We start from the raw sequence: 21,445 nt of genomic DNA on the forward strand, positions 1-21,445 counted from the left end.
ACTCCAGGACTGCCGTCATTGCATCGATGGATGGTTGGGACCCGGAGGGCCCCACAGCCTCAGAGAGGGGATCAGGTGGGGGGGGGGTGCTCCAAAGACTCCATGAATCACCAGGGAGACCCCACAAAAAGTGTAAAACATTGCAAAGGGACAACCGCCACCACGCTGGCAGCACCACCCGGTCGCCAAGCACAAAGCACCAAGTAATCCTCAGCAGAGAGGGAGAGGACCCCACCAGACTCACTACCCAGCAGAAACAAGCTCCTGCAGCCACCAGGATAATCTGCACTCCACGTGCGGTGATCAGGAAGTGAAAAGATCCAGTAGTCTGCACCAGGGGATGAGGAGGGGCTCACACAATCAAAATTGCCAACCACAGGGCTTCACTGTCATGGCTGCCACAATTTTCAATGGCAAACCACCGCAAAATGGGCGTCGGACTCGCGAGGCGTGTAATTCACAGGCCAGCCCCCATCCGGTGGGGCTATGTCGTAGCCGACCTAGAGCAGAGCTAAGGTCTGCGCTCGCTGCCTAGACTGGGGTGACCACTGGATCTAGATTATCTAGCCCGTCGTGCAGTCTGGCAGTTGATTGTAGATCTCACAGGAAGAACCCAGGAGAAAAAAATTGCCAGGACCAGAGATCCCAGCAAGGAACTAGGTCCTTACTCCTGACTAGGCAGAAAAAAACTGAGTACCCATAGCAGGGAGAGGAAGTATACCCCCTGGGACTGCCCATAGGCGTACCCAGATTTTTTTTATGCCCAGTGCCCTACTCCTGTAAGGGCGGGATGACCCAATGGTTATGAAGATCAGGAGCTATGTCCGTCAATGAACGAAAGAGAAAAAGATTTTTACACTAGGAGCATTTTTTTTTATATATATATATCCTTCCTGTGATCGGCCCCTGATATTTATGTGATGTGGGTTGCAAGGTTGTGATAATAGCAGTGAGAAAAAGATTTGGAGGCATAAAGGTATAACCCCCCCTGTTGGGAAAAGTGCTTACTGACCCACCTTTTAAAAGAGAAGGGTCAATATTTTCTGGTGAGTTCTCGTAGGTGTGGATGCAGGTGCATGGCCTTGAAGGAATCACTGGGGACACAGTGTGGAAAATGTGCTGTGGAGACACTGAGCACATATAAGAGACTGAAGTGAAGCAGTTTTGGAGGAGAGCGGAGAGCACTTTATTGAGAATTGACACGGAGCACTTTATTCAGTGGATGAATTTTGTTTATGCATTATTTATTCACTGGATAATTGACATGGAGCACTTTATGCAGTGGATGAACTTTGATGGCTTCTGCACTTTTATTTACTCATTGGATGAACTTTATCTATGAACTAGACACTGTGCTTAATATTATATGAGTAAAATATATACATATATGGTGTTGCAAGAGTAAACAGCGCTAATTTATAGCACTAATAATTTACATGATATAGTGATGGTAGTTATACTTATTTATTCTGGGTAGTCATGCATAAAATAGCACCCCATAATGAGTACATAAATTGCGACACAGTTTAGTGCAGCAGCTGAAATGTATTATAAAAGGGACAGGTTTGGAATATATGTCTCTTCATGTTACCCCAGACAGACTGAATGATGTTAAGCTCAGCGCTCTATGGGGGCCAAACTATCACTTCCAGGACTCCTTGTTCTTCTTTATGTTGAAGATAGTTCTTAATGACATTAGCTGTATGTTTGGGGTCATTGTCCTGCAATGGTCAGGATCAATGGTGTCCCCAATCCATCGTGGTATGGCACGATGGATTGGGGACACCATTGATCCTGACCAAATCTATAACTCCATTTGCAGAAATGCAGGCCCGAACTTGCAAGGAACCTCCACCAGGCTTCAAGGTTACTTGCAGACACTCATTTACTGCTCTCCAGCCCTGCTACAGCCAAGCATTTCAAAATTTGACTTATCAGCCTGAAAACCAAGGGGTTAGGAAGAGAATACACAAGGCCTAAAAGACCTGCAGAATACCGAGGACTATTTGTGTGGAAGTTGCAGGATGAAGAACCATCAATTTTAGAAAGAAGTTCCCCATCATCACACAAGGTGATATTTAACCTAATCTAATAAAATGTAGCGTATGGGGGAAGTGATCTGCATACCCTCAGGGGGGCACCTGAGCTAGAGATTAGAATGTGCCCAACAGTTAATATTAGGGACTTTGAGATGCTGGGAGATCAGTTACAACTGAAGATGTGTGGTGAGACAGGCAAGTGCTAGGGCACTTCTAGACTGCACATAGAGGGGGGAAAATTTATAAGGGGGTACAGAAAACAATGGCAATTAAATGTTCCCAGGGCTATGCCAGTGAAGGTTGAACTGATGCCAACACCACCAGTTCTTTAGGGAGGCGAGAACAGAAAGCCATCTCTGCACATAAAAAAAAAGCAACTTGGTGATACTCAACTCTAACACGGGAAGGAAGGGCAGTCTGAGGATTACAGGCCAAGGGGGCCTGTGCCAGAAAAAAAACCCCCAGAAGAAGCTGACACTACAGGTGAGCCCATGGGTGAGATAAGTGAGAATGAGACTGACCCTGGGTCACCTAAGTATGACTGTGAAGACAGTGAGGAATACCTTAAAGAATGGGAGGCATTATAAGACAAATTGTGAATATTGCACTTCGTGTATTTAGTAGTTTAGCCACTAGGTGGCAATGGTAGAGAATTTATTAACACTAGGTCTTAAGGGCCGTACACACTTGACGAAAATCGGACAAAATATCCTCCAATTTTTCTCGCTCATGCTCGCATTCACAACCGTTTTTAGTAGACAGTGCATAAATGTTCACGAAATTTCTCGTCTGATTTTTTTTTTTGGGGCATTTGTTCCTAGACTTCCGGGTCGTCGGCAACTTCAGATCATGCGCGGCCTTTCGTATCCGATTTTTCACGGACGTACTGCATACACATTAAACGAAAATTGGTTGTCTGGGGACGGACGATAAAAATTTTGGAGTTTGTCCCTTTTCGTTGAAAATGTCGGGATCGGCTGCTGAAGGTTGTGTACACACTAGCCGAAAATCTGATGATTTCACCTCGGGCGGGAATTTTCGGGAGACTTTCTACTAGTGTGTACCCCACTTTAGGTTTTAGGCTGAGATTACTGAATTTGCTGGAGGGCTATCCGTGAGGGGACAATGCTACAGGACAATTCTATATTGTGTAGGATGTTAAAGAAGGAGTGATGAAGAAGAGCATTAGTTTTAACTTTAATGTACTAACCATTTATGACTAGTTAGGGTTAGGGCGTTACTCAATTAGGCTGTATATGGTTTATAAATATCTGATTATTGGAGTGCTAATGCTGAGCAGCTATCTACTTGGCCAGGTACCAGTCTCCCTTCATGCTGTACAAAAATAAAAAATTGGATTTTTGTACTTATCGTAAAATCCATTTCTCGGAGTTCATCGACGGACACAGCGCTCCATAAATCATAACTACTGGGTTATATTGCCTCCCCCAGGAGTAGGACTAGGCAGAACAAAAAACACCTGGCTACGCCCATGGGCTGTCCTCAGCCTGGTATATAACTGCCCTCTCTGCTCTAGGTAATCCGTTTAGTAGCAAGCAATATTAGGAGTATCAGAACTCCATAGAGGGGTGGGTGCTGTGTCGAACTCCGAGAAATGGATTTTACAGTAAGTACAAAAATCCCATTTTCTCTTTCATTCATTGACAGACACAGCGCTCCAAAAATCCTAACTACTGGGACTTCCAAAAGCAGTGCCAAAAGGAAAATCAGGGGTGGGGAAAATAACCCAAGGCTATAACCAGGACACAGGAGCCTTAACCGGGTCACAGGAGCCCAGTCTGAAAAAAAAAAAAATGGATTTTTGACTTACTGTAAAATCCTTTTCTCTGAAGTTCATTGACAGACCCAGCTCCATATTCTTCTTGACCATTGGGTTATGCTGCCCCCCTTATAGGAGTAGGAAAAATCTTTACCACGCCTATAGGGCAGTCCCTGCAGGCATACACCCACTCACTCTGCTATAGGATTCAGTTTTGTTGCAAGCAGTGTTTAGAAGAAAAAACCCCACCCACTCAGAAATAGAGGGGCGGGTGCTGCGTCTGTCAATGAACTTCAGAGAAAAGAATTTTACGGTAAGTCAAAAATCCAGTTTTCTCTATAGTTTATTAACAGATGCAGCTCCATATTCTTATTGACCATTGGGACGTCCCAAAGTGGTATTTGCATGAGGGGTGGGAAAACGCAGAAAAGAACGTAGTTCCCCAAAGGCTAAACTTAGCAAAGGCTTTTAAACAGCAGCCTGTAACAAGCATCAGATGCCAACACATCTACTTTGTAGAATTTAGTGAAGGTGTGCACAGACGACCAAGTTGCTGCCTTGCAAACTTGCATTACGGACGCCTGATGGCGAAAAGCCCAATAGGCACTCAGCACCCTGTAGAATGCGCCTTCACAGGGAAAGGTGGAACCTGACCCTTCAGTGAATAAGCCTGTACCACCGTCTGCCTGATCCATCTGGATATGGTCGCGGCAGATGCAGCCAATCCCTTTCGAGGTCCTTCCGTGAGGACAAAGACTGATTTCCTGAAAGATTCCGTAGCCGCCAGGTAAACTCTAATTGCCCGAACCACATCCAAAGAATGCAGGGCAATTTCCTTGGGATGCTTGGGCTTAGAACAGAGTGAAGGCAGCACAATGTCTTCATTCAAAAGGAAATCAGAAACCACCCTAGGAAGAAACGACTGATTAGGTGAAGTACCACCATATCTCAGTAAAAAGCGCTGTGACAGGGAATGGACATGGACAGGGATTCCCTGTGGGAATTCAGGATGACCAACATTAAGGAATTGCAATAACCCAGGCATATTCAACTTCCTGTGGTTGTGTCTCTGCGGTATTAGGCAACAGGTGAGATGGTCAACAATTAGCGTCTACTGTCAGCAGAAAAGGAGGCTGGAAACGCACTTGGAGTCTTATGCACACTATGTTACTAGCCAGCAAAACTGTTGCCTGTGTTTATTCACCTGAAGTTTGCGGCATATAACTGCTTTAAAAAAATGGTCTGAGCCCTTTATTCCTGTGTTCTGTAATGTACAATTAAGATATAACATTTTTTTTTTTACACAAGCTCAGCATTGGGAGCCTACATGCTTTGCTCGGTACAGGTTTAATATAAGCTGGCCAGAGAGAGGTAGGTATCCTCTTGACAAAAGAGACAGCAAAACCCACCTGCTGGATTGAAGCAACATCCCAAATGGAAGAACAGCTAAGATGCATGGACTGGCAAAGTCGCTCCTGATCCTTTCTGAGCTTCAAGTGTTTTTAGGAGTTTTGGTGTGTTTGTCACATCTTTTCTTGCAAAAAATGCACATCTGCTTGCGTTTGGGGTGTCATCGACAAATGACCACAAGCACAACATGCATTTTCTGTGTCTGTAGTAAATGCAAGCAAAATGATGCACGTTCAAAAACGGATATAGTGTAAATGTTTACAGCTTGAATTTTGGCCAAATAATGCTCAATTGGCTGAGCTGGATGAAAATTACTAGCCAAACAGCAAAACAGTGAGCCTGCTATGCCTAGTATAACACTGAAGATTCTCTTCACTTCATGACATGGCTGTAAGGAGCTGCTCTTCATCTAATCTGAAATATGCACATTCTTTTTCTTCCAGGATCAAAGCCAGACGCAGGATCTATGAGTAGCTCATGCTCTGCCTTATCCTTTCTTTGACCAGTAAGAAAACAAGGGAAATTATTTTTTTAAATGAAAAAGAGAAAACTTCTTTTTTCACCCCCTTTTAAACCAAAAGGATATTGCAATGTTCCTATAATATTCCAGTAACGGTGCAAAATTTCTGTGGTACAGCAGGAACAGATTTGACTTGTTTCTGGTAAACTCAAAGCTACAAATAATTCTGCCATATCCATAAATGAAATCTGGCAAAGTCAATCAAAAAAAGTTGGAAAGTTACAAAAAATTTACAACTTTTTAGAACTAGGTGCCAGAGGACTACTGAAAATGTATGTATGTATGTACCCCAGAAAGAAGGAAAAAAAAAAAAAAAAAAACGTATGTTGAAGATACTAAAATCTTTTCAATTAACAAAATAATTAAATAAATATATTAAATACATTTTATAGGTTAGAAAACTATGGCATATGCAGTGCTGCAATTTCACGGTACACCAAGCGCTTTCGATTTTCTGTTTTATATATATTTTATGGGTTGGTCAGGATTATTTTTAAGTTTTAAAGATTCCTAATAAAAATTGTTAATGAAAAATGTGTTACTTCACAGTGAAGTAAAAAACTTTACACCCAAATTCAATCCTGCAAACCTTACAGAAATGTCGCTGGACAAAATTACAGGCACAAATGTCACTATTTGCAAAGTGAGGCGTAAAAATCTAGTCACTACTTACAGCACATTTTGCAAGTTATCCTCAGGAAATATTTAAAACAAATCTCTTGATAAAGCTCCCACTTAACTTTTAGGTAGACTAGAACATGGTTAGAACCTCGGTCACATCTTTACTTCCATATATGTCCCTATTTGGGGTAGTTGCTCCCACTTTCTGTCCAGGTGACCACTGCTAGATTTATCATTGGAAACAGTGACCTCATTAGAAGTCCTCTCTACTTGCTGTTCCAGCAACTGTCTAGGAAGTAAAACTTGCTTCAGGGAAATTGCACCTCACTTGCTGAGTATCTGGGAAGACACAATGGAAATCTCACCAATGGGGACAGACTAAAAAAAACTTGAGAGATTCTAACCCTTTCGTGCTAAAGATAGAATACGGTCAGTATAAGAAATGGTTATTCCATAGGCAATACTGGCACTGCACAGCACAGTAAATTCTAGGTTCTATTAAGTTTGGAAAACATCTAGGTGTGTTGCTTACGCCTGCTAACTCATCAAAATAGGATTTTTTTGGTGTTAAATTTATAATCCTTTTCTCTGTGTTCCTTGAAGGACACAGTCGTCCAGTACAGGTGAAGAAAAGATACAGGAAGTGACGTCGGCGGAAGTGACGACAGGTGGAACGCATGACGCAATAACCCGGAAGTTGGGCAGCGGCGTGCAATATGACCGATCGGCTCCACGTTCCACTACTGCCTGTGCCCTACTTGTCCTATGTAGCCGGGGAGCGGTACAGAGTGCCTGATCGGCCTCCTACCCCCTCTCTGACCCCTCTTATCTAGTGTGGAGCCCCCCCCCCCCCCCAGTATGATGGAATCAGCTGGGGGAAAGCATGTAGAGGAGGGGGCGGATCACCATCATCATGAATAGACAAGTATATAGCCTGGACCAGATACAGCAGACGGCAAAGGTAATAGAAAAATTGTGGGGTGACTACCAAATAATGCTTATATTAGCTTTCCTCTACTGTCAGTCCAGGGAGCGTCTATAATGTCTTCAAGTGCACTGAGTAAGCATTTTTATCTGTTTTTAGTATCTGCTCATGGTGGTTTGTATCTGGATTTTTTACTGTTGCACTGTTTTTATGCATATGTTTTTAATTCCATTTTTAATTTACATTTGTATTGTACTTGCATGAGCGATGTATGCCACTGTATACTACCAATTATGTCACAAGAGGGAGTGGGTGGTGCTCTAGCCACTCCCCCGGGGGAGGGGACACTCCCACCTGGGGGCAGTGACTGGGTCGCTACCTCACTACATCACTATTTAAACCAAAGAGACAGCCATGACACAGTGGCTCTGAGGAAGAGGCTAGGCCTCGAAACACGTCAGTCATCTCATCATGGACGATTATATGGACTAAACACGGACATTTGAGCAATCCAGCTTGATACGTTTTACTTTTATCTACGTCTGCGAGTAGCCATTTTTAATGTCATTTAAATAAAGCCTTTTATTGAGGATAATGCGCTAGGTCGGTGTGCCCTTTTTTGTTCTTTTTGCTTTTAGGTGAAGAAAAGACCCTGTCCAAATGCCGGGGAGGGGAACGGAGCTACCACAGCAAGGCACTACTCATACTCTGGTTCAATCAGATCAGATTGTCCAGGGAACAAGGATTCTTGTCCCATTTGGCCATAATCTCCCTTTGCAGAGGTCTGGTGTGAAACTGAGCAAAGGAAACTGCCTCAAAAGTGGAGACCATCAACCCCAACACTTGCATGCAAGTCCCAAGAGATGACCGGTGGTTGGACAACAGGAGCCAAATCGCATGCTGCAATTTTTCCAGTTTCACCTCTGGAAGAAACACTCGAGTCAAGGCTGAATCCAAAGTCCGACCCATGTAATCCAAACTGTTGGATGGAGTCAGAGCTGATTTCTGAAAATTCAGCGTCCAGCCGAACTCTTGTAACGTTCGCACAGTGATGTCCAAATAGTCCTGTAAGACGGATCGAGTCTCTGCTCACAGAAGATGATTGTCCAGGCACCCCAGTACTGCAATCCTCCTCTGTCTGAGCAAGGCAAGCACCAGAGTGAACACTTTTGTGAACACCCGAGGAGCTGAAGCGAGACCAAAGGGTAACGCTACGAATTGATAGTGCTCCTTGCCCACGGCGAAGCAAAGAAAACACTGTTGCCCGACATAGATTGGGATATGAAGGTAAGCATTCTTGATATCAATAAGAGTCTAGAAAATCCCTTTGATGAAGGGAAGCCACTACAGTGCGAATGGACTCCATTCTGAATTTCTGAACCCACACAAAGCTGTTCAGGGCCTTGAGGTCCAAGATTGGTTGGACCTTGCCCTCCTTCCTTAAAACCACTGAAAAGGTTCCATCTCCGGAACTGGTACAATGACCCCTTGTGAGAGCAAATCCTGTACTGCCCAGAGAAGGCCCTGCAGCCGATCCGGGGACAGGTGCAGGTTGGAAGGAAAAAACCTTGCCGGGGGCAAGGATGGAAACTCAATCCTGTACCTGGAACAGATCAATTTGTGGACCCATTTGTCATGAATGAGAGAGGTCCACGGGCCGGAAAGAAACAAAGACGTCCCCCCACCCCATGTACAGTTGAGGGTGTCAGGCAGGAGGAAGACTTGTCTGTGGGGCCAGCGGAATCCGTTTTTGACTTACCAACCCAGGGTCTCTTGGAATTCCTATGAAGAGCAGCATAACCCAACGGCCAATGAAAATATGAAGCTGTGTGTCAATGAAGGAAAGAGAAAAATTATTTTTCTCTTCCCTAGGAGATTTTGACCTCTGACCACTGGAACGTTCCAAAGCAATGTTTAGAGGGGAACGGAAGCGGAACCCCCCCATATGATAGGTCACCTGACTGAGAAACATGCAATAGCCAGGTTCAAGAGGATACAAGGCCAAGCCCTAAGCAGTCAGACAACCACTGTAAGATAACCCTCACATCACAAACAATATTAAAGAAGTACAGCCAAAGCTCAGCCTTTCAGCGAGCTGCCTGAACTGGCCGCTCCTGCCCCTCCAAAGCCCAGCACTCCAGTGAGTGAGGAGGGGGCAGAGCAGTGAGAACCAAGCAACCTGTGGTGTTAGATCGCTCGGTTCTCAGTCTTAGATGCACCGGGGTACAGATGCAGCAACCATCTAGGGAAGTATTATCAAATAAAAAGAAAATTCATACTTCTCTTAAGAAAGAAGGAGAGGACTTCCACATGAGCCACTGGGGCTGGACAGAAAGACTGGGAACCATGTCCTAACTGAGATAGAAGCCAAAACCAAGTTAGAAAGGAAAAAGTCTCTAAGACTCCACACCACTGCATTCCTGTGTAGGGCAAAAATGAGGCAAAGGTGATCACAGAAAGGAAACAAAAAAGCACACACAGTACAAACAAAAAAGGCAAAGCTGGAAGAAAGCCAGTGCCTAGAATAATCCCTTGAGGGCCCTCAAGGCAAAAAGAGTAACCAGACCTGGGAGTTAAAGTAGAAATCCAGCCTAAACAAATGATTCTTGAAAATGTCCCCTTCCTAAAACCTATGCTGACTAACTTGTGTAAAAAAAGACGTCAGGTTCAGTACCATGATCCCGCGTGCCAGCCAGTGAAACTAAAGGGGAGAGGAGAGAGCACCAGACAACTGCTGGGAAAGCCTGGAGTAAGGACGTCAACCATAGAAAAGTCATAGGCTTCCTCTGCTGGGGTAAATAGGTACTCTTACCCTCAGTGGCAGCCATCACAAGGGTGTCTGGGGCAGCTGTAACATTATGCTATTCTCATTCTAAGGGCATACCAGCAAGTTGGCATTCAAAAGCTCCAATAACTGGGAGTAGTCTTTCACAGCTAACAGGTCCCTTTTCTGTGTGAATGAACCCAGGCAGTAAAAATCTGACAGGCAAATACCACTGCCAAGGCAGGTTACATAACAGGACTTGTCCAGAGGAAAAAGGTCATCAAGGACGCACCCATTGCTCAAGGGTGTAGTCCTCAGCGCATCCCCAATGGAAAGGGCTTCATCTAGTAGGGACGATTCTTGCCGGATCCACAGTTGTGGCAGCCAACATTTAAGACAGGCCACCTCAATGGGCACAATCTATTATTTGTTAGGGAGGAGAAAACAACTGGCAAGGTTCTTAGTCTCTGAAAGGGAGGACAGAAGGAAACCATGGAAGTAGTGAAGATTTTTACACCATGATGGAGTCTATATTTGATGAGAATACTGGTAAAAACTGTAACTTTGAGCCATCAGTACAAACCCAGCATGAGGCCCATTAATGCAAGAGATGGTGCGAAGGTATAAATAAAACTTGTGCAATCAGGATCCGTACGCAGGGTGTTAATTGGCCCATAAGCCTGCAGGAGTGTGTAGGGAAACCCTCCTGGGGCAAAGCCACACCCAAATCACACCCAAATCAGGCAGAAGACATATTTAAAAACAGGTTGTAGGGTGACCACGTGGGCCCCAAAGCTGGGGAAGTGGCACATATGCTGCTATACGGCTGCTAAAACAGTGGCATGACCAGAAGAAAAAGGTGCCCAAAAAACTTGGTCACCCTGTAGAACTAATGCCCTGCAGATGGCATCCCGGTGTGACAAACCCAGGAACAACAGCTAACAAAAAGTGTGCCACAATGCAACGTCTTCATGCCACCATACTGCCCCAAGGAGCTGAAGGGCAAAGGCAGTAACCACCCAGCTATCTATCAGTTTAGCTTGCTGCACAGTGACACCTGCAGGTAGCAAGGACAAGAGTCTCCATTCACTTACTTCCTTCCATTTCAAAGTGTGCAGATCATAGGTGGGGAGTCCTAGAAGGGAAAAGCCCTGTGCCCTTATATTCCAGAAAAAGCTGTCACAGCTGACCCTGCATGTGCACAATGGCTGAGCTGGGGGGGGGGGGGGAATTGGGGGCTAAAAGATCTATATTAGCCTGCCTGTTGCTCAGACTGAAGAACATTCAAAAAAAAAATCTCTGAAAAAAAAAAAAATCTCTGGGGGGGAAAAAAAAAAAAAAAAAGATTTCCAGCAACAAATCTAGATCCTGACTGCACAACTCTAAAAATGGAGCTGCCTCTAGCAGTTGTTAGGTTTGCCCAACAGCAGGGGCTGGCTCTAAGCTGTGTGTCTGTTGTGTGTCCCACTCCTGGAGGCGGCAGTATAACCCAATGGTCAGAAATCAAGATCTCAGCTATGTCCTACAATGAATGCAAGAGAAACTGCTAACTTTTGGAAGGGAATTTAAATGTCACACCATTTAACTGTACGTTGTATCCTGCAGCAAATTATCTTAATGACATTCAGAATAGACTAGACATATACCTTTTCTGGAGTCACAGTTCACGTGTATATGTGTACCCTAATTTACTCAAAGCTCTAATAGAATAAATGGCATTTACAATAAAACATGTGACATTACCATGTAGACATCGAACGCAACAAAAGTAACCAGAAACAAATTAAATAGAAGAAACATTTCCTATGCAAGAGCTATAAAGGCACCCTTTTACCATAGCCAAAAAAAGAATGAAAAATATTTTATATACAAACACACACTATATATTAGAGATATATATTAGAGATATACATCTCTATATCAGGAAGTCTTTTTAGTTAACATTTGAGTAACAGCATTTACTGAACAGCTATAACTAGAAACATAGCTGGAGATACTAACCTGCTCCCATATAATTTCAGCAATCTGATCTATTAAGGTTCCCAGGTCCCGAAATTCTCCGGAGTACTTCACATAAGCCCAGGTGCAGAAGGATAGTAGTGCTAGTCCCATGATCAGGTTACAAATGTTTGCTATAGAGTTTAGGCCAATGAAACCAGTTAGTCCTGAGATAATGTACATGGCAAACATGACAGCAAACAAAGTGGCAGGGGTTCGAGCAGCATAGAAGATGTTTTTGCCATCGTTGTGTTTCATGAAGTTTGCATAGGATTCTTCTAGCTCAGCCTCCAGCTGTTCCTGGTACCGGTGACAGAATTCCTCTCCACCCATCTTCTTTACCGAGCGGAACTGCTTTATACACACATCCTTTGCATCTAAGTGCTTCCTCTCTAGGTCTGCAGGAGCGATGTATGGCTTGTCTCCACCACAAACCTATTGGAAAACACAAACACAACCATTTAACTTCTTTAATCTCTTGACCACAAGAAGGTTTTTACCCCCTTCATGACCAGACCATTTTTTTGCTTTTCAGCACTGTGCTACTTTAAGTGGCAATTGCTCACTCATACAACACTGTAATCAAATAAAAGTTTAATTTTTTCCACACAAATAGAGCTTTCTTTTGGTGGTATTTGATGACCACTGGGCTTTTTATTTATAATATAAATGAGAAAAGACCAATAAAAAGCAAACCAACATTTTCTACTTTGTTATAAAACATATCCAATAAAATCAAATTTCTCCAAAAAAAAAAAAAAATGCAAGTCAAAATGTATTCTGTTACATGTTGCAAGTACTGGAATTGATCATGGGCTGATCCTGCTAACACACTGCGTTTTTGGGGACACTAGTAAAGTTTTGGTTATAATCAGGCTACTGATCCATACAGACACTATACTAGTCATGGCGATGATCAATAACTTAGAGTCACTGTGATAATGTGGCAGCCAAACTGGCGCTAACTGACAAAAGGCTGGGAGAGACACTGGCAACTGTTAGTGACACGAATACAGTGATGATGCAAATGCTGTATATTGACACTTTACTAATGGCACTGGTTCGATGACAACAGTGATCAGGAGGGCAAGCAAGGGGTTAACTGTGTGTCTAACAAGTGGATGCAAGTGTATGTGGGCTGTTTTTACAGATCTGGCTGGGTTTCTCCCTTTGCTTTCAGTTCTGAATGGCAGGGAGAAATCCCGCCTGAGTGTTACACAGATCTGTGCTGTGACTTGTTACATCTGATCAGTGGGTATACAGAATCTGATTGGCTGTAACCTGCAGACAAACTCGTGCTCTGGTCAATCACAGCAGGTGGTGTGCACGTGTGCCCCAAAAACCAGGAAGTAAGCGGTGACGTACGGTTACATCGCATAGCCTGCAACGGACGCCCAGTAACTGTACTGTGAGCGAGCGCCAAGTGGTTAACACACAGCAGGATCGTTTGCTATTGCTTAATAAAAATGGGATTTTAGATTTATCTGTAAAATCCTTTACTTGGGACTACATCACAGGACATCATCATCTCCATTACAATATGGGTATGGGGTTAACTTAAAGTGATGGACACTGGGAAAAAAAAAAAACTACATGAAATCCCCTCCCCATTAGGCAATGCTTTGGTTTTTGTAGCACTGGGTGTCTTCCTCTCTATTACCATAGGGATGTCAAAAAGCACTGAATATGAGGGGTAAACCAACACAACAGGCCCCAACCAACCAAATCAGGGCAGATTAGAACCTAGAGCAGCAGCCTGCAAAACCCGACGACCACAGGTAGTGTCTGCAGCAGCTTGAACATCCACTTTGTAAAGCTTCATAAAAGTATGAACCGAAGGCCAGGTAGCAGCTTTGCAAACCTTAGTTACCGAAGCACGACCCAGGAGACACCGACACTCTTGGTAGACTAAGATGTCACTGAAACGTGTGTAACTTTTCTTTTTAGATCCTAAGCTTAAAATATAAGCTGACGGATCCATCAAGAGATGGTATATTTGGAAGCTGAATAACCCTTCCTTTAGCCTTCAGAAAGCACAAAGAAGGAATTAGACTGATGAACCAAAGTAGTCCACCTCAGGCAACACAACAGCACGAACCACATGCAAAGTGGGAAGAACCTTTTCCTTTGACAACTGAGGCTAGGACAGAAAGATTGCAACACAATGTCTTTGTTTAGATAAAACGAAGAAACTACCTTGGTTTAAAAAAAAAAAAAAAAGACGGCTGAGGCCACCATGTCACGGAGCACCAGGTTCCTTACAGGAAAGAGCAGCCAATGTGTGACTCCAAAGTGTGTGACTCCTTGCACAAACCTAGCTTTGGCTTTACTCCTATGGATCACAGGAGTGCAGTTTGTTCTATACTCCTGTGACCTGTTTTTAGGCAACAGCGGGCTAAAGGATGCTGATGGTTGACATCACAGAGTTGGTCCAGGCTCTGAAAAGATCCCAACCATTTGATCAGTATCTGCCCAGAAGCCTGGATCTGCAGCTGGCTTAGCCACTCAGCAAGCCGCTGAGGGCTGGAGCCAACCATTCCCGCCCCCTCCACAGCTCAGCACTCCAGTCAGTGCTGGATGGGCAAAGCAGAGAGCAGCTGACTTGCAGGAGCTGAGCGGTCTGAAGAAAGGACAGGATGTGACCTACGACATACTTGCAAGTCCCTTAGCCTCACACCAAGCAAAATAGGATTGCCAAATTTTGAGGTAAATCTTTGAAGCCTTCTAAGCCCAACAGTAGGGTACGAATGACCGAATCACAATCCCGTCAAGACTCTGGCTTCAACAGCCATGCTGGTAGAGCCAGCGACTGTAAAGGATTGAAGTGCAGACCTTGTGCGAGGGGTCCAAGGGTAGTCGGGCAACATATACACAATGTAGGAGTATCAAGTTCTCTGGGGCGGGGCAAGGCCAGGGTGATCAGAATCACCAGATTTCCTTCCACCTAAATCTTGTGATTGATTGGAGGTAGAAGCTTTTTTGGCAGCACAATCACCTTGTCACTGTGTGCCCAGTCAATGTATAAAACATCCTTTAAATTAGGATGTACAGAAAAGGATTGAGGATTCTGTAGCAAAAGCGATGATCCAAATCCTGTAAATCTGTATCTTGAAGTGGTAACTTCAAATTAGTCTGGAGCCCTTCTAAAAAAAAACTCACAAGAGCCTTTTGGGTCGGAGATAAAGCCTTACCCTAGGATTCTTCTGTGTCCCTTTCTACTGGAACATTCCAGTCTTCCTCTAGCTCATCCTCCATCTTTAACAGGGGAGGAGAGATGGAACGCTTACATTTATGACCAAGGTGGTCCAAGATGGCAAGTATTCCTGGGAGCTGCTGCTGTACCACATATGAGAATTTTTATCTGCTGCTTTAGAAAATTAAAGTCCCATCCTTGTCACAAAGCAGGGTCCTGTTCCACAGGGGGGTCTACGATGACTGGCAATATTAAAGGAAATCCCCACACGTTCAGAGCAAGGACCAAGTACCACACCTCTGAGCGTAGAAAAATAGATACGGAAATTACTAGTCTCCTGATCCCAGATGGAAAGAAGCTAGCTACTTTTTTGTGCACAGACATGACCACCTAACACAATAGCAAAAGAACTGAAGCTTTGCTTAATGGGGAGAGGATATTTCACAGAAGGGATTTTCTGTCTATTTTTTGTCAGTCCCCAATTACCTGAAGATGGCAGCATAACCCTATTGTAATAGAGAAGAAGATATCCTGGGATGTACGATAAAGAAAAATTGTATTAAAATTACAATATTAATTTTCTTCGCAGAAAAGCGGTGTTATAACCTTGTCAGACAATTAGGATGAAGTATGGACGAGTAACTCTCACTGACTATTCGCTCTTTATTTGTACTAAATTTGCATGGCTAAGTAAAGGGGATAATGTTGGCAAGAAGCCAATACAGCCCAACAGAAGTTAGTCATGTACGGTTTAATTATGCAGAAATCGCAGTGTGTGTCAGACTGTTAATCTAACATTAATCATTTGGGCCGGTTTACAAGGGCATATGGTTGTGTCAACACACATCCGAATGTGACACCATACAAGTCAATGATAAAACGCAGCTTATGAGGTACTCTTTATACAGAAGAGACAGAGAAGGCAAGAAAGGAGGAGGAGTGGCCCTGTATGTGAAAGATAGCATTAAATCTAACCTAATACAAGTTGGTGAGGCCAACAGCGTCAGTTTGGGTTACATTGCAGTTTGCTAATCATGCAGTAACTCGTGTAGGTGTGATATATAGACCACCTGGTCAAGTTAAAGAACTAGATGATCTACTAGTTGAAGAAATAGCTAAAATGACAATGAAAGGAGAAGTTATCATTATGGGAGATTTCAATCTTCCAGATAGAAACTGGAAAACCAAAATAGCAAGTTCTACCAGGAGTACAGATATTCTAAATTCCCTACTGGGGTTGTCTCTGCAACAAGTGGTTGAGGAGCCAACCCGGAGGGAGGCCATTTTGGATTTGGTATTCACAAATGGGGATTCGGTATATGATGTCATTGCAGGCGAAACCTTGGGATCTAGTGATCACCAGTCAGTGTGGTTTAATATAAGAACTGTGAAAGAGTCACACCACACAAAAACAAAAGTTTTAAATTTTAGAAAAACAGACTTTTCAAAAATGAAATTAGTCATAAATGAGTCCTTATCAGACTGGAACGGATTACATGGAGTCCAGGAGAAATGGGACTACTTAAAAGGTGCATTATTGAAGGCAACAGAAAATTGCATTAGACTTGTCAGTAAAAGCAAAAAAAGGAAGAGACCACTGTGGTACTCAGCAGAAGTGGCCCAAATCATTAAAAATAAAAAGCTAGCATTTTGTTATTATAAAAAAAACCAGAGCAATGAAGATAAGGAAATCTACAAGATTAGGCAGAAAGAGGCCAAGCAAGTTATAAGAACTTCTAAAGCGCAGGCAGAAGAAAAACTAGCTCAGTCTATGAAAAAGGGGGATAAGACATTCTTCAGATATATAAATGAAAAAAGGAAATTAAAACAAGGAATAACTAAATTAAAAACAAAGGACGGAAGGTATGTAGAAGAGAATAAAGGGCTAGCCGACTGCCTTAATGAATACTTCTGTTCAGTTTTTACAGGAGAAAAAGAAGGAGAAGGACCTCCACTTGAAAGGATGACTAATGAATCGTTTGATGCATGTGTCTTTACAGAGGAAGACGTTCTAAGATTGCTGTCTAAAGTGAAGACAAATAAGTCACAGGGTCCTGATGAGATACACCCAAAATTATTAAAAGAGCTTAGTGGTGAGCTGGCAAAACCATTAACAGATTTATTTAACCAATCATTAGTAACAGGAGTCGTCCCGGAAGATTGGAAATTGGCAAATGTCGTGCCCATTCACAAGAAAGGTAGTAAGGAGGAATCGAGCAACTATAGACCAGTGAGTCTGACATCAATAGTAGGCAAATTAATGGAAACCCTATTAAAGGATAGGATTGTGGAACATCTTAAATCCCATGGATTGCAAGATGAAAAACAACATGGGTTTACTTCAGGGAGATCATGTCAAACAAATCTTATAGATTTTTTTGACTGGGTGACTAAAATAATAGACGGTGGAGGTGCAGTAGACATTGCATATCTAGATTTTAGTAAGGCTTTTGACACTGTCCCACATAGAAGACTTATCAATAAACTGCAGTCATTGAGCATGGACTCCCATATTGTTGAGTGGATTAGGCAGTGGCTGAGTGACAGACAACAGAGGGTTGTAGTCAATGGAGAACATTCAGAACAAGGTCATGTTACCAGTGGGGTACCTCAGGGATCTGTACTGGGACCAATTTTGTTTAATATATTCATAAGTGATATTGCAAAAGGCCTCGATGGTAAGGTTTGTCTTTTTGCTGATGACACAAAGATATGTAACAGGGTTGATGTTCCTGGAGGGAAACGCCAAATGGAAAAGGATTTAGGAAAACTAGAAGAATGGTCAGAACTCTGGCAACTGAAATTTAATGTGGATAAGTGCAAGATAATGCACCTGGGGCGTAAAAACCCAAGGGCAGAATATAGAATATTTGACACAGTCCTGACCTCAGTATCTGAGGAAAGGGATTTAGGAGTAATTATTTCAGAAGACTTAAAGGTGGGAAGACAATGTAATAGAGCAGCACGAAATGCCAGCAGAATGCTTGGATGTATAGGGAGAGGTATAAGCAGTAGAAAGAGAGAAGTGCTTATGCCGCTGTACAGAACACTGGTGAGACCTCACTTGGAGTATTGTGCGCAGTACTGGAGGCCATATCTCCAGAAGGATATAGATACTCTAGAGAGAGTTCAGAGAAGAGCTACTAAACTAGTACATGGATTGCAGGAAAAAAAAAAAACTTACCAGGAAAGGTTAAAGGACCTTAACATGTATAGCTTGGAAGAAAGAAGAGACAGAGGGGATATGATAGAAACTTTTAAATACATAAAAGGGAATCAACTCGGTAAAGGAGTAGAGCATATTTAAAAGAAGAAAAACTACCACAAGAGGACACAGTTTTAAATTAGAGGGGCAAAGGTTTAAAAGTAATATGAGGAAGTATTACTTTACTGAGAGAGTAGTGGATGCATGGAATAACCTTCCTGCAGAAGTGGTAGCTGCAAATACAGTGAAGGAGTTTAAGCATGCATGGGATAGGCATAAGGCTATCCTTCATATAAGATAGGGCCAGGGACTATTCATAGGATTCAGATATATTGGGCAGACTAGATGGGCCAAATGGTTCTTATCTGCCGACACATTCTATGTTTCTATGTTTCTATGAGGTCACTTGTGAGGGAACTCACATATGTCTCAAATTGACCAAAATGAAAGCTGAATGCATCTGAAAGCACATTGCAGTTGGAATCTGCACAAGCACTAATAAAACATTCAGAACTGGTAAACGTTTTCTAAATATATTAAGCCAGCTCAGACATATTTACTGTACAATACTTTTAGTTTTCATTCTATATTTTGCAGACGATCACAAACCAAAGAAAATATAATTCACAAAGTACACGGTTAGCATTCTAATTTTAGATTACTCCATTTTCACAAGAAAAGCTTAAAGTCTGTCCAAAGCATGGCCATGTTAGGACGGAAGTATGGAAGCTGCCATTGCAGCCTCACATCAAATAGTGCAATCTTTGTTTAGGCAACTTTTACTAGAGTGAGTCACTGACTTAAAATAAGCATGCAGCCAATGAAGTTAGAATTCCAAACCTACATACAGTTTCTCACAAAAGTGAGTACACCCCTCATTTTTGTAAATATTATGTTATATCTTTTCATGTGACAACACAGAAGAAATGACACTTTGCTACAATATAAAGTCGTGAGTTTACAGCATGTGTAACTGTACATTTGCTGTCCCCTCAAAATAACTCAACACAGCCATTAAGGTTTGTACATGTAAAGGCGCCTGGTTCCAATAATATGACCTTATATATGTAAAAACCTGCTGCCCCTTTATTTTAATGGTATGTACCAAACTAATGAGATGCCAGTTCATTTAGTCCGAACGAAAGCTAGAATTATTATTTTATGACTTGATGATATTGTTTACTATAGTATTATTGTCATAAACAAAACAAAAAAAAAGTGCTTTTATCCAGCATCTGGCACCATGAGCGTACATACATACTAATTCTTTTAACTTACTGTAAATAAGTATATAAATATTTTATTATATCTTTTCATGTGACAACACTGAAGAAATTTCACTTTGTAATGTAAAGTAGTAAGTGCACAGCTTGTATAAGTGTAAATTTGCTGTCCTCTCAAAATAACTCAACACACAGCCATTAATGTCTAAACCACTGGCAACAAAAGTGAGTACACCCCTAAGTGAAAATGTCCAAATTGGGCCCAATCAGCCATTTTTCCTCCCCGGTGTCACGTGACTAGTTAGTCTCAGATGTGAATATGGAGCAGGTGTGTTAGATTTGGTGTTATCGCCCTCATCCTGGTCACTGGAAGGAAAGAATTGTTACTCTACATAAAGATGGCCTAGGCTATAAGAAGATTTCCAAGACCCCAAAACTAAGCGGCAGCACAGTGGCCAAGACAATACAGCGGTTTAACAGGAAAGGTTACACTGATAACAGGCCTCGCCATGGTCGACCAAAGGAGTTGACTGCACGTGCTCAGCGTCATATCCAGAGGTTGTCTTTGGGAAATAGACATATGAGTGCTGACAGTATTGGTGCAGAGGTTGTAGGGGTGGGGGGTCAGCCTGTCAGTGCTCAGACCATAAGCCTCACACTGCATCAAATTGGTCTGCATTGCTGTCGTCCCAGAAGAAAGCCTCTTCTAAGATGATGCACAAGAAAACCTGCAAACAGTTTGCTGAAGACAAGCAGACTAAGGACATGGATTACTGGAACCATGTCCTGTGGTCTGATGAGACCAAGATAAACTTATTTGGTTAAGATGGTGTCAAGCGTGTGTGGCGGCAACCAGGTGAGGAGTACAAAGACAAGTGTGTCTTGCCTACAGTCAAGCATGGTGCTGGCAGTCTCATGGTCTGAGCCTGCACGAGTACTGCCAGCACGGGGAAGCCACAGTTCATTGAGGGAACCATGAATGCCAACACGTACTGTGACATACTGAAGCAGAGCATGATCCCCCTGCCTTCGGAGACTGGGCCGCAGGGCAGTATTCTAACATAATGACCCCAAACACACCTCCAGGACGACCACTGCCTTGCTAGAGAAGCTGATGGTAAAGGTAATGGACTGGCCAAGCATGTCTCCAGACCTAAACCCTATTGAGCATCTATGGGGCATCCTCAAACGGGAGGTGGAGGAGCGCAAGGTCTCTAACATCCACTAGCTCCACGATGTCGTCATGGAGGAGTGGAAGAGAACTCCAGTGGCAACCTCAAGTTCTGGTGAACTCCATGCCCAAGAGGGTTAAAGCAGTGCTTGAAAATAATGGTGGTCACACAAAATATTGACAAGTTGCGCCCAATTTGGACAAACTCACTTAGGGGTATACTCACTTTTGTTGCCAGCGGTTTAGACATTAATAGCTGTGTGTTAAAGCGGAGTTCCACCCTGGCAATACTTTTTTTAATAAAAATACCCCCGGGACAGTCAGGGCTAGTACATTCCACAATGGCATGCCCAGAAGCTGTTTAGAAGGGAATGACGCGCGCACCGGAACTGACGTCGGGGCCGGTGCAGGCGCATTGATTCCTGGGAGCGATGACGTTCAGCTCCCAGGAATCATTGCAAAGCCAGGAAGTGACGAATCGCCGTGGCCACTGAGGGGAGGAAGAAGGAAGTAAGGCAAGTATATTTTCTTCTATACGAGGTAAGTAAAAAAAAAAAAAAAAATTTCGATTATCCATTTCTTTTTCCGGTGACCCA

The 21,445-nt window shown here is 43.0% G+C and overlaps 2 protein-coding genes across 3 annotated transcripts in view; one reads left to right on the forward strand and one right to left on the reverse strand.

The window, feature by feature from the left end:
• Positions 1-21,445, forward strand: part of HNRNPU (heterogeneous nuclear ribonucleoprotein U) — a 458,517-nt gene that overhangs the window by 427,551 nt on the left and 9,521 nt on the right. The window lies entirely within an intron of this gene.
• Positions 1-21,445, reverse strand: part of ATL2 (atlastin GTPase 2) — a 223,932-nt gene that overhangs the window by 7,595 nt on the left and 194,892 nt on the right. For both annotated transcript variants that reach the window (XM_082249141.1, XM_082249140.1), the window contains exon 12: positions 12,061-12,492. In XM_082249141.1, the coding sequence (XP_082105267.1) occupies positions 12,061-12,492 (432 nt within the window). The remainder of the gene's footprint in view (positions 1-12,060; positions 12,493-21,445) is intronic.

The sequence above is a fragment of the Pelophylax lessonae genome, assembly GCF_965119305.1.
Source record: "Pelophylax lessonae genome assembly, chromosome: 3".
NCBI lineage: Eukaryota > Metazoa > Chordata > Amphibia > Anura > Ranidae > Pelophylax > Pelophylax lessonae.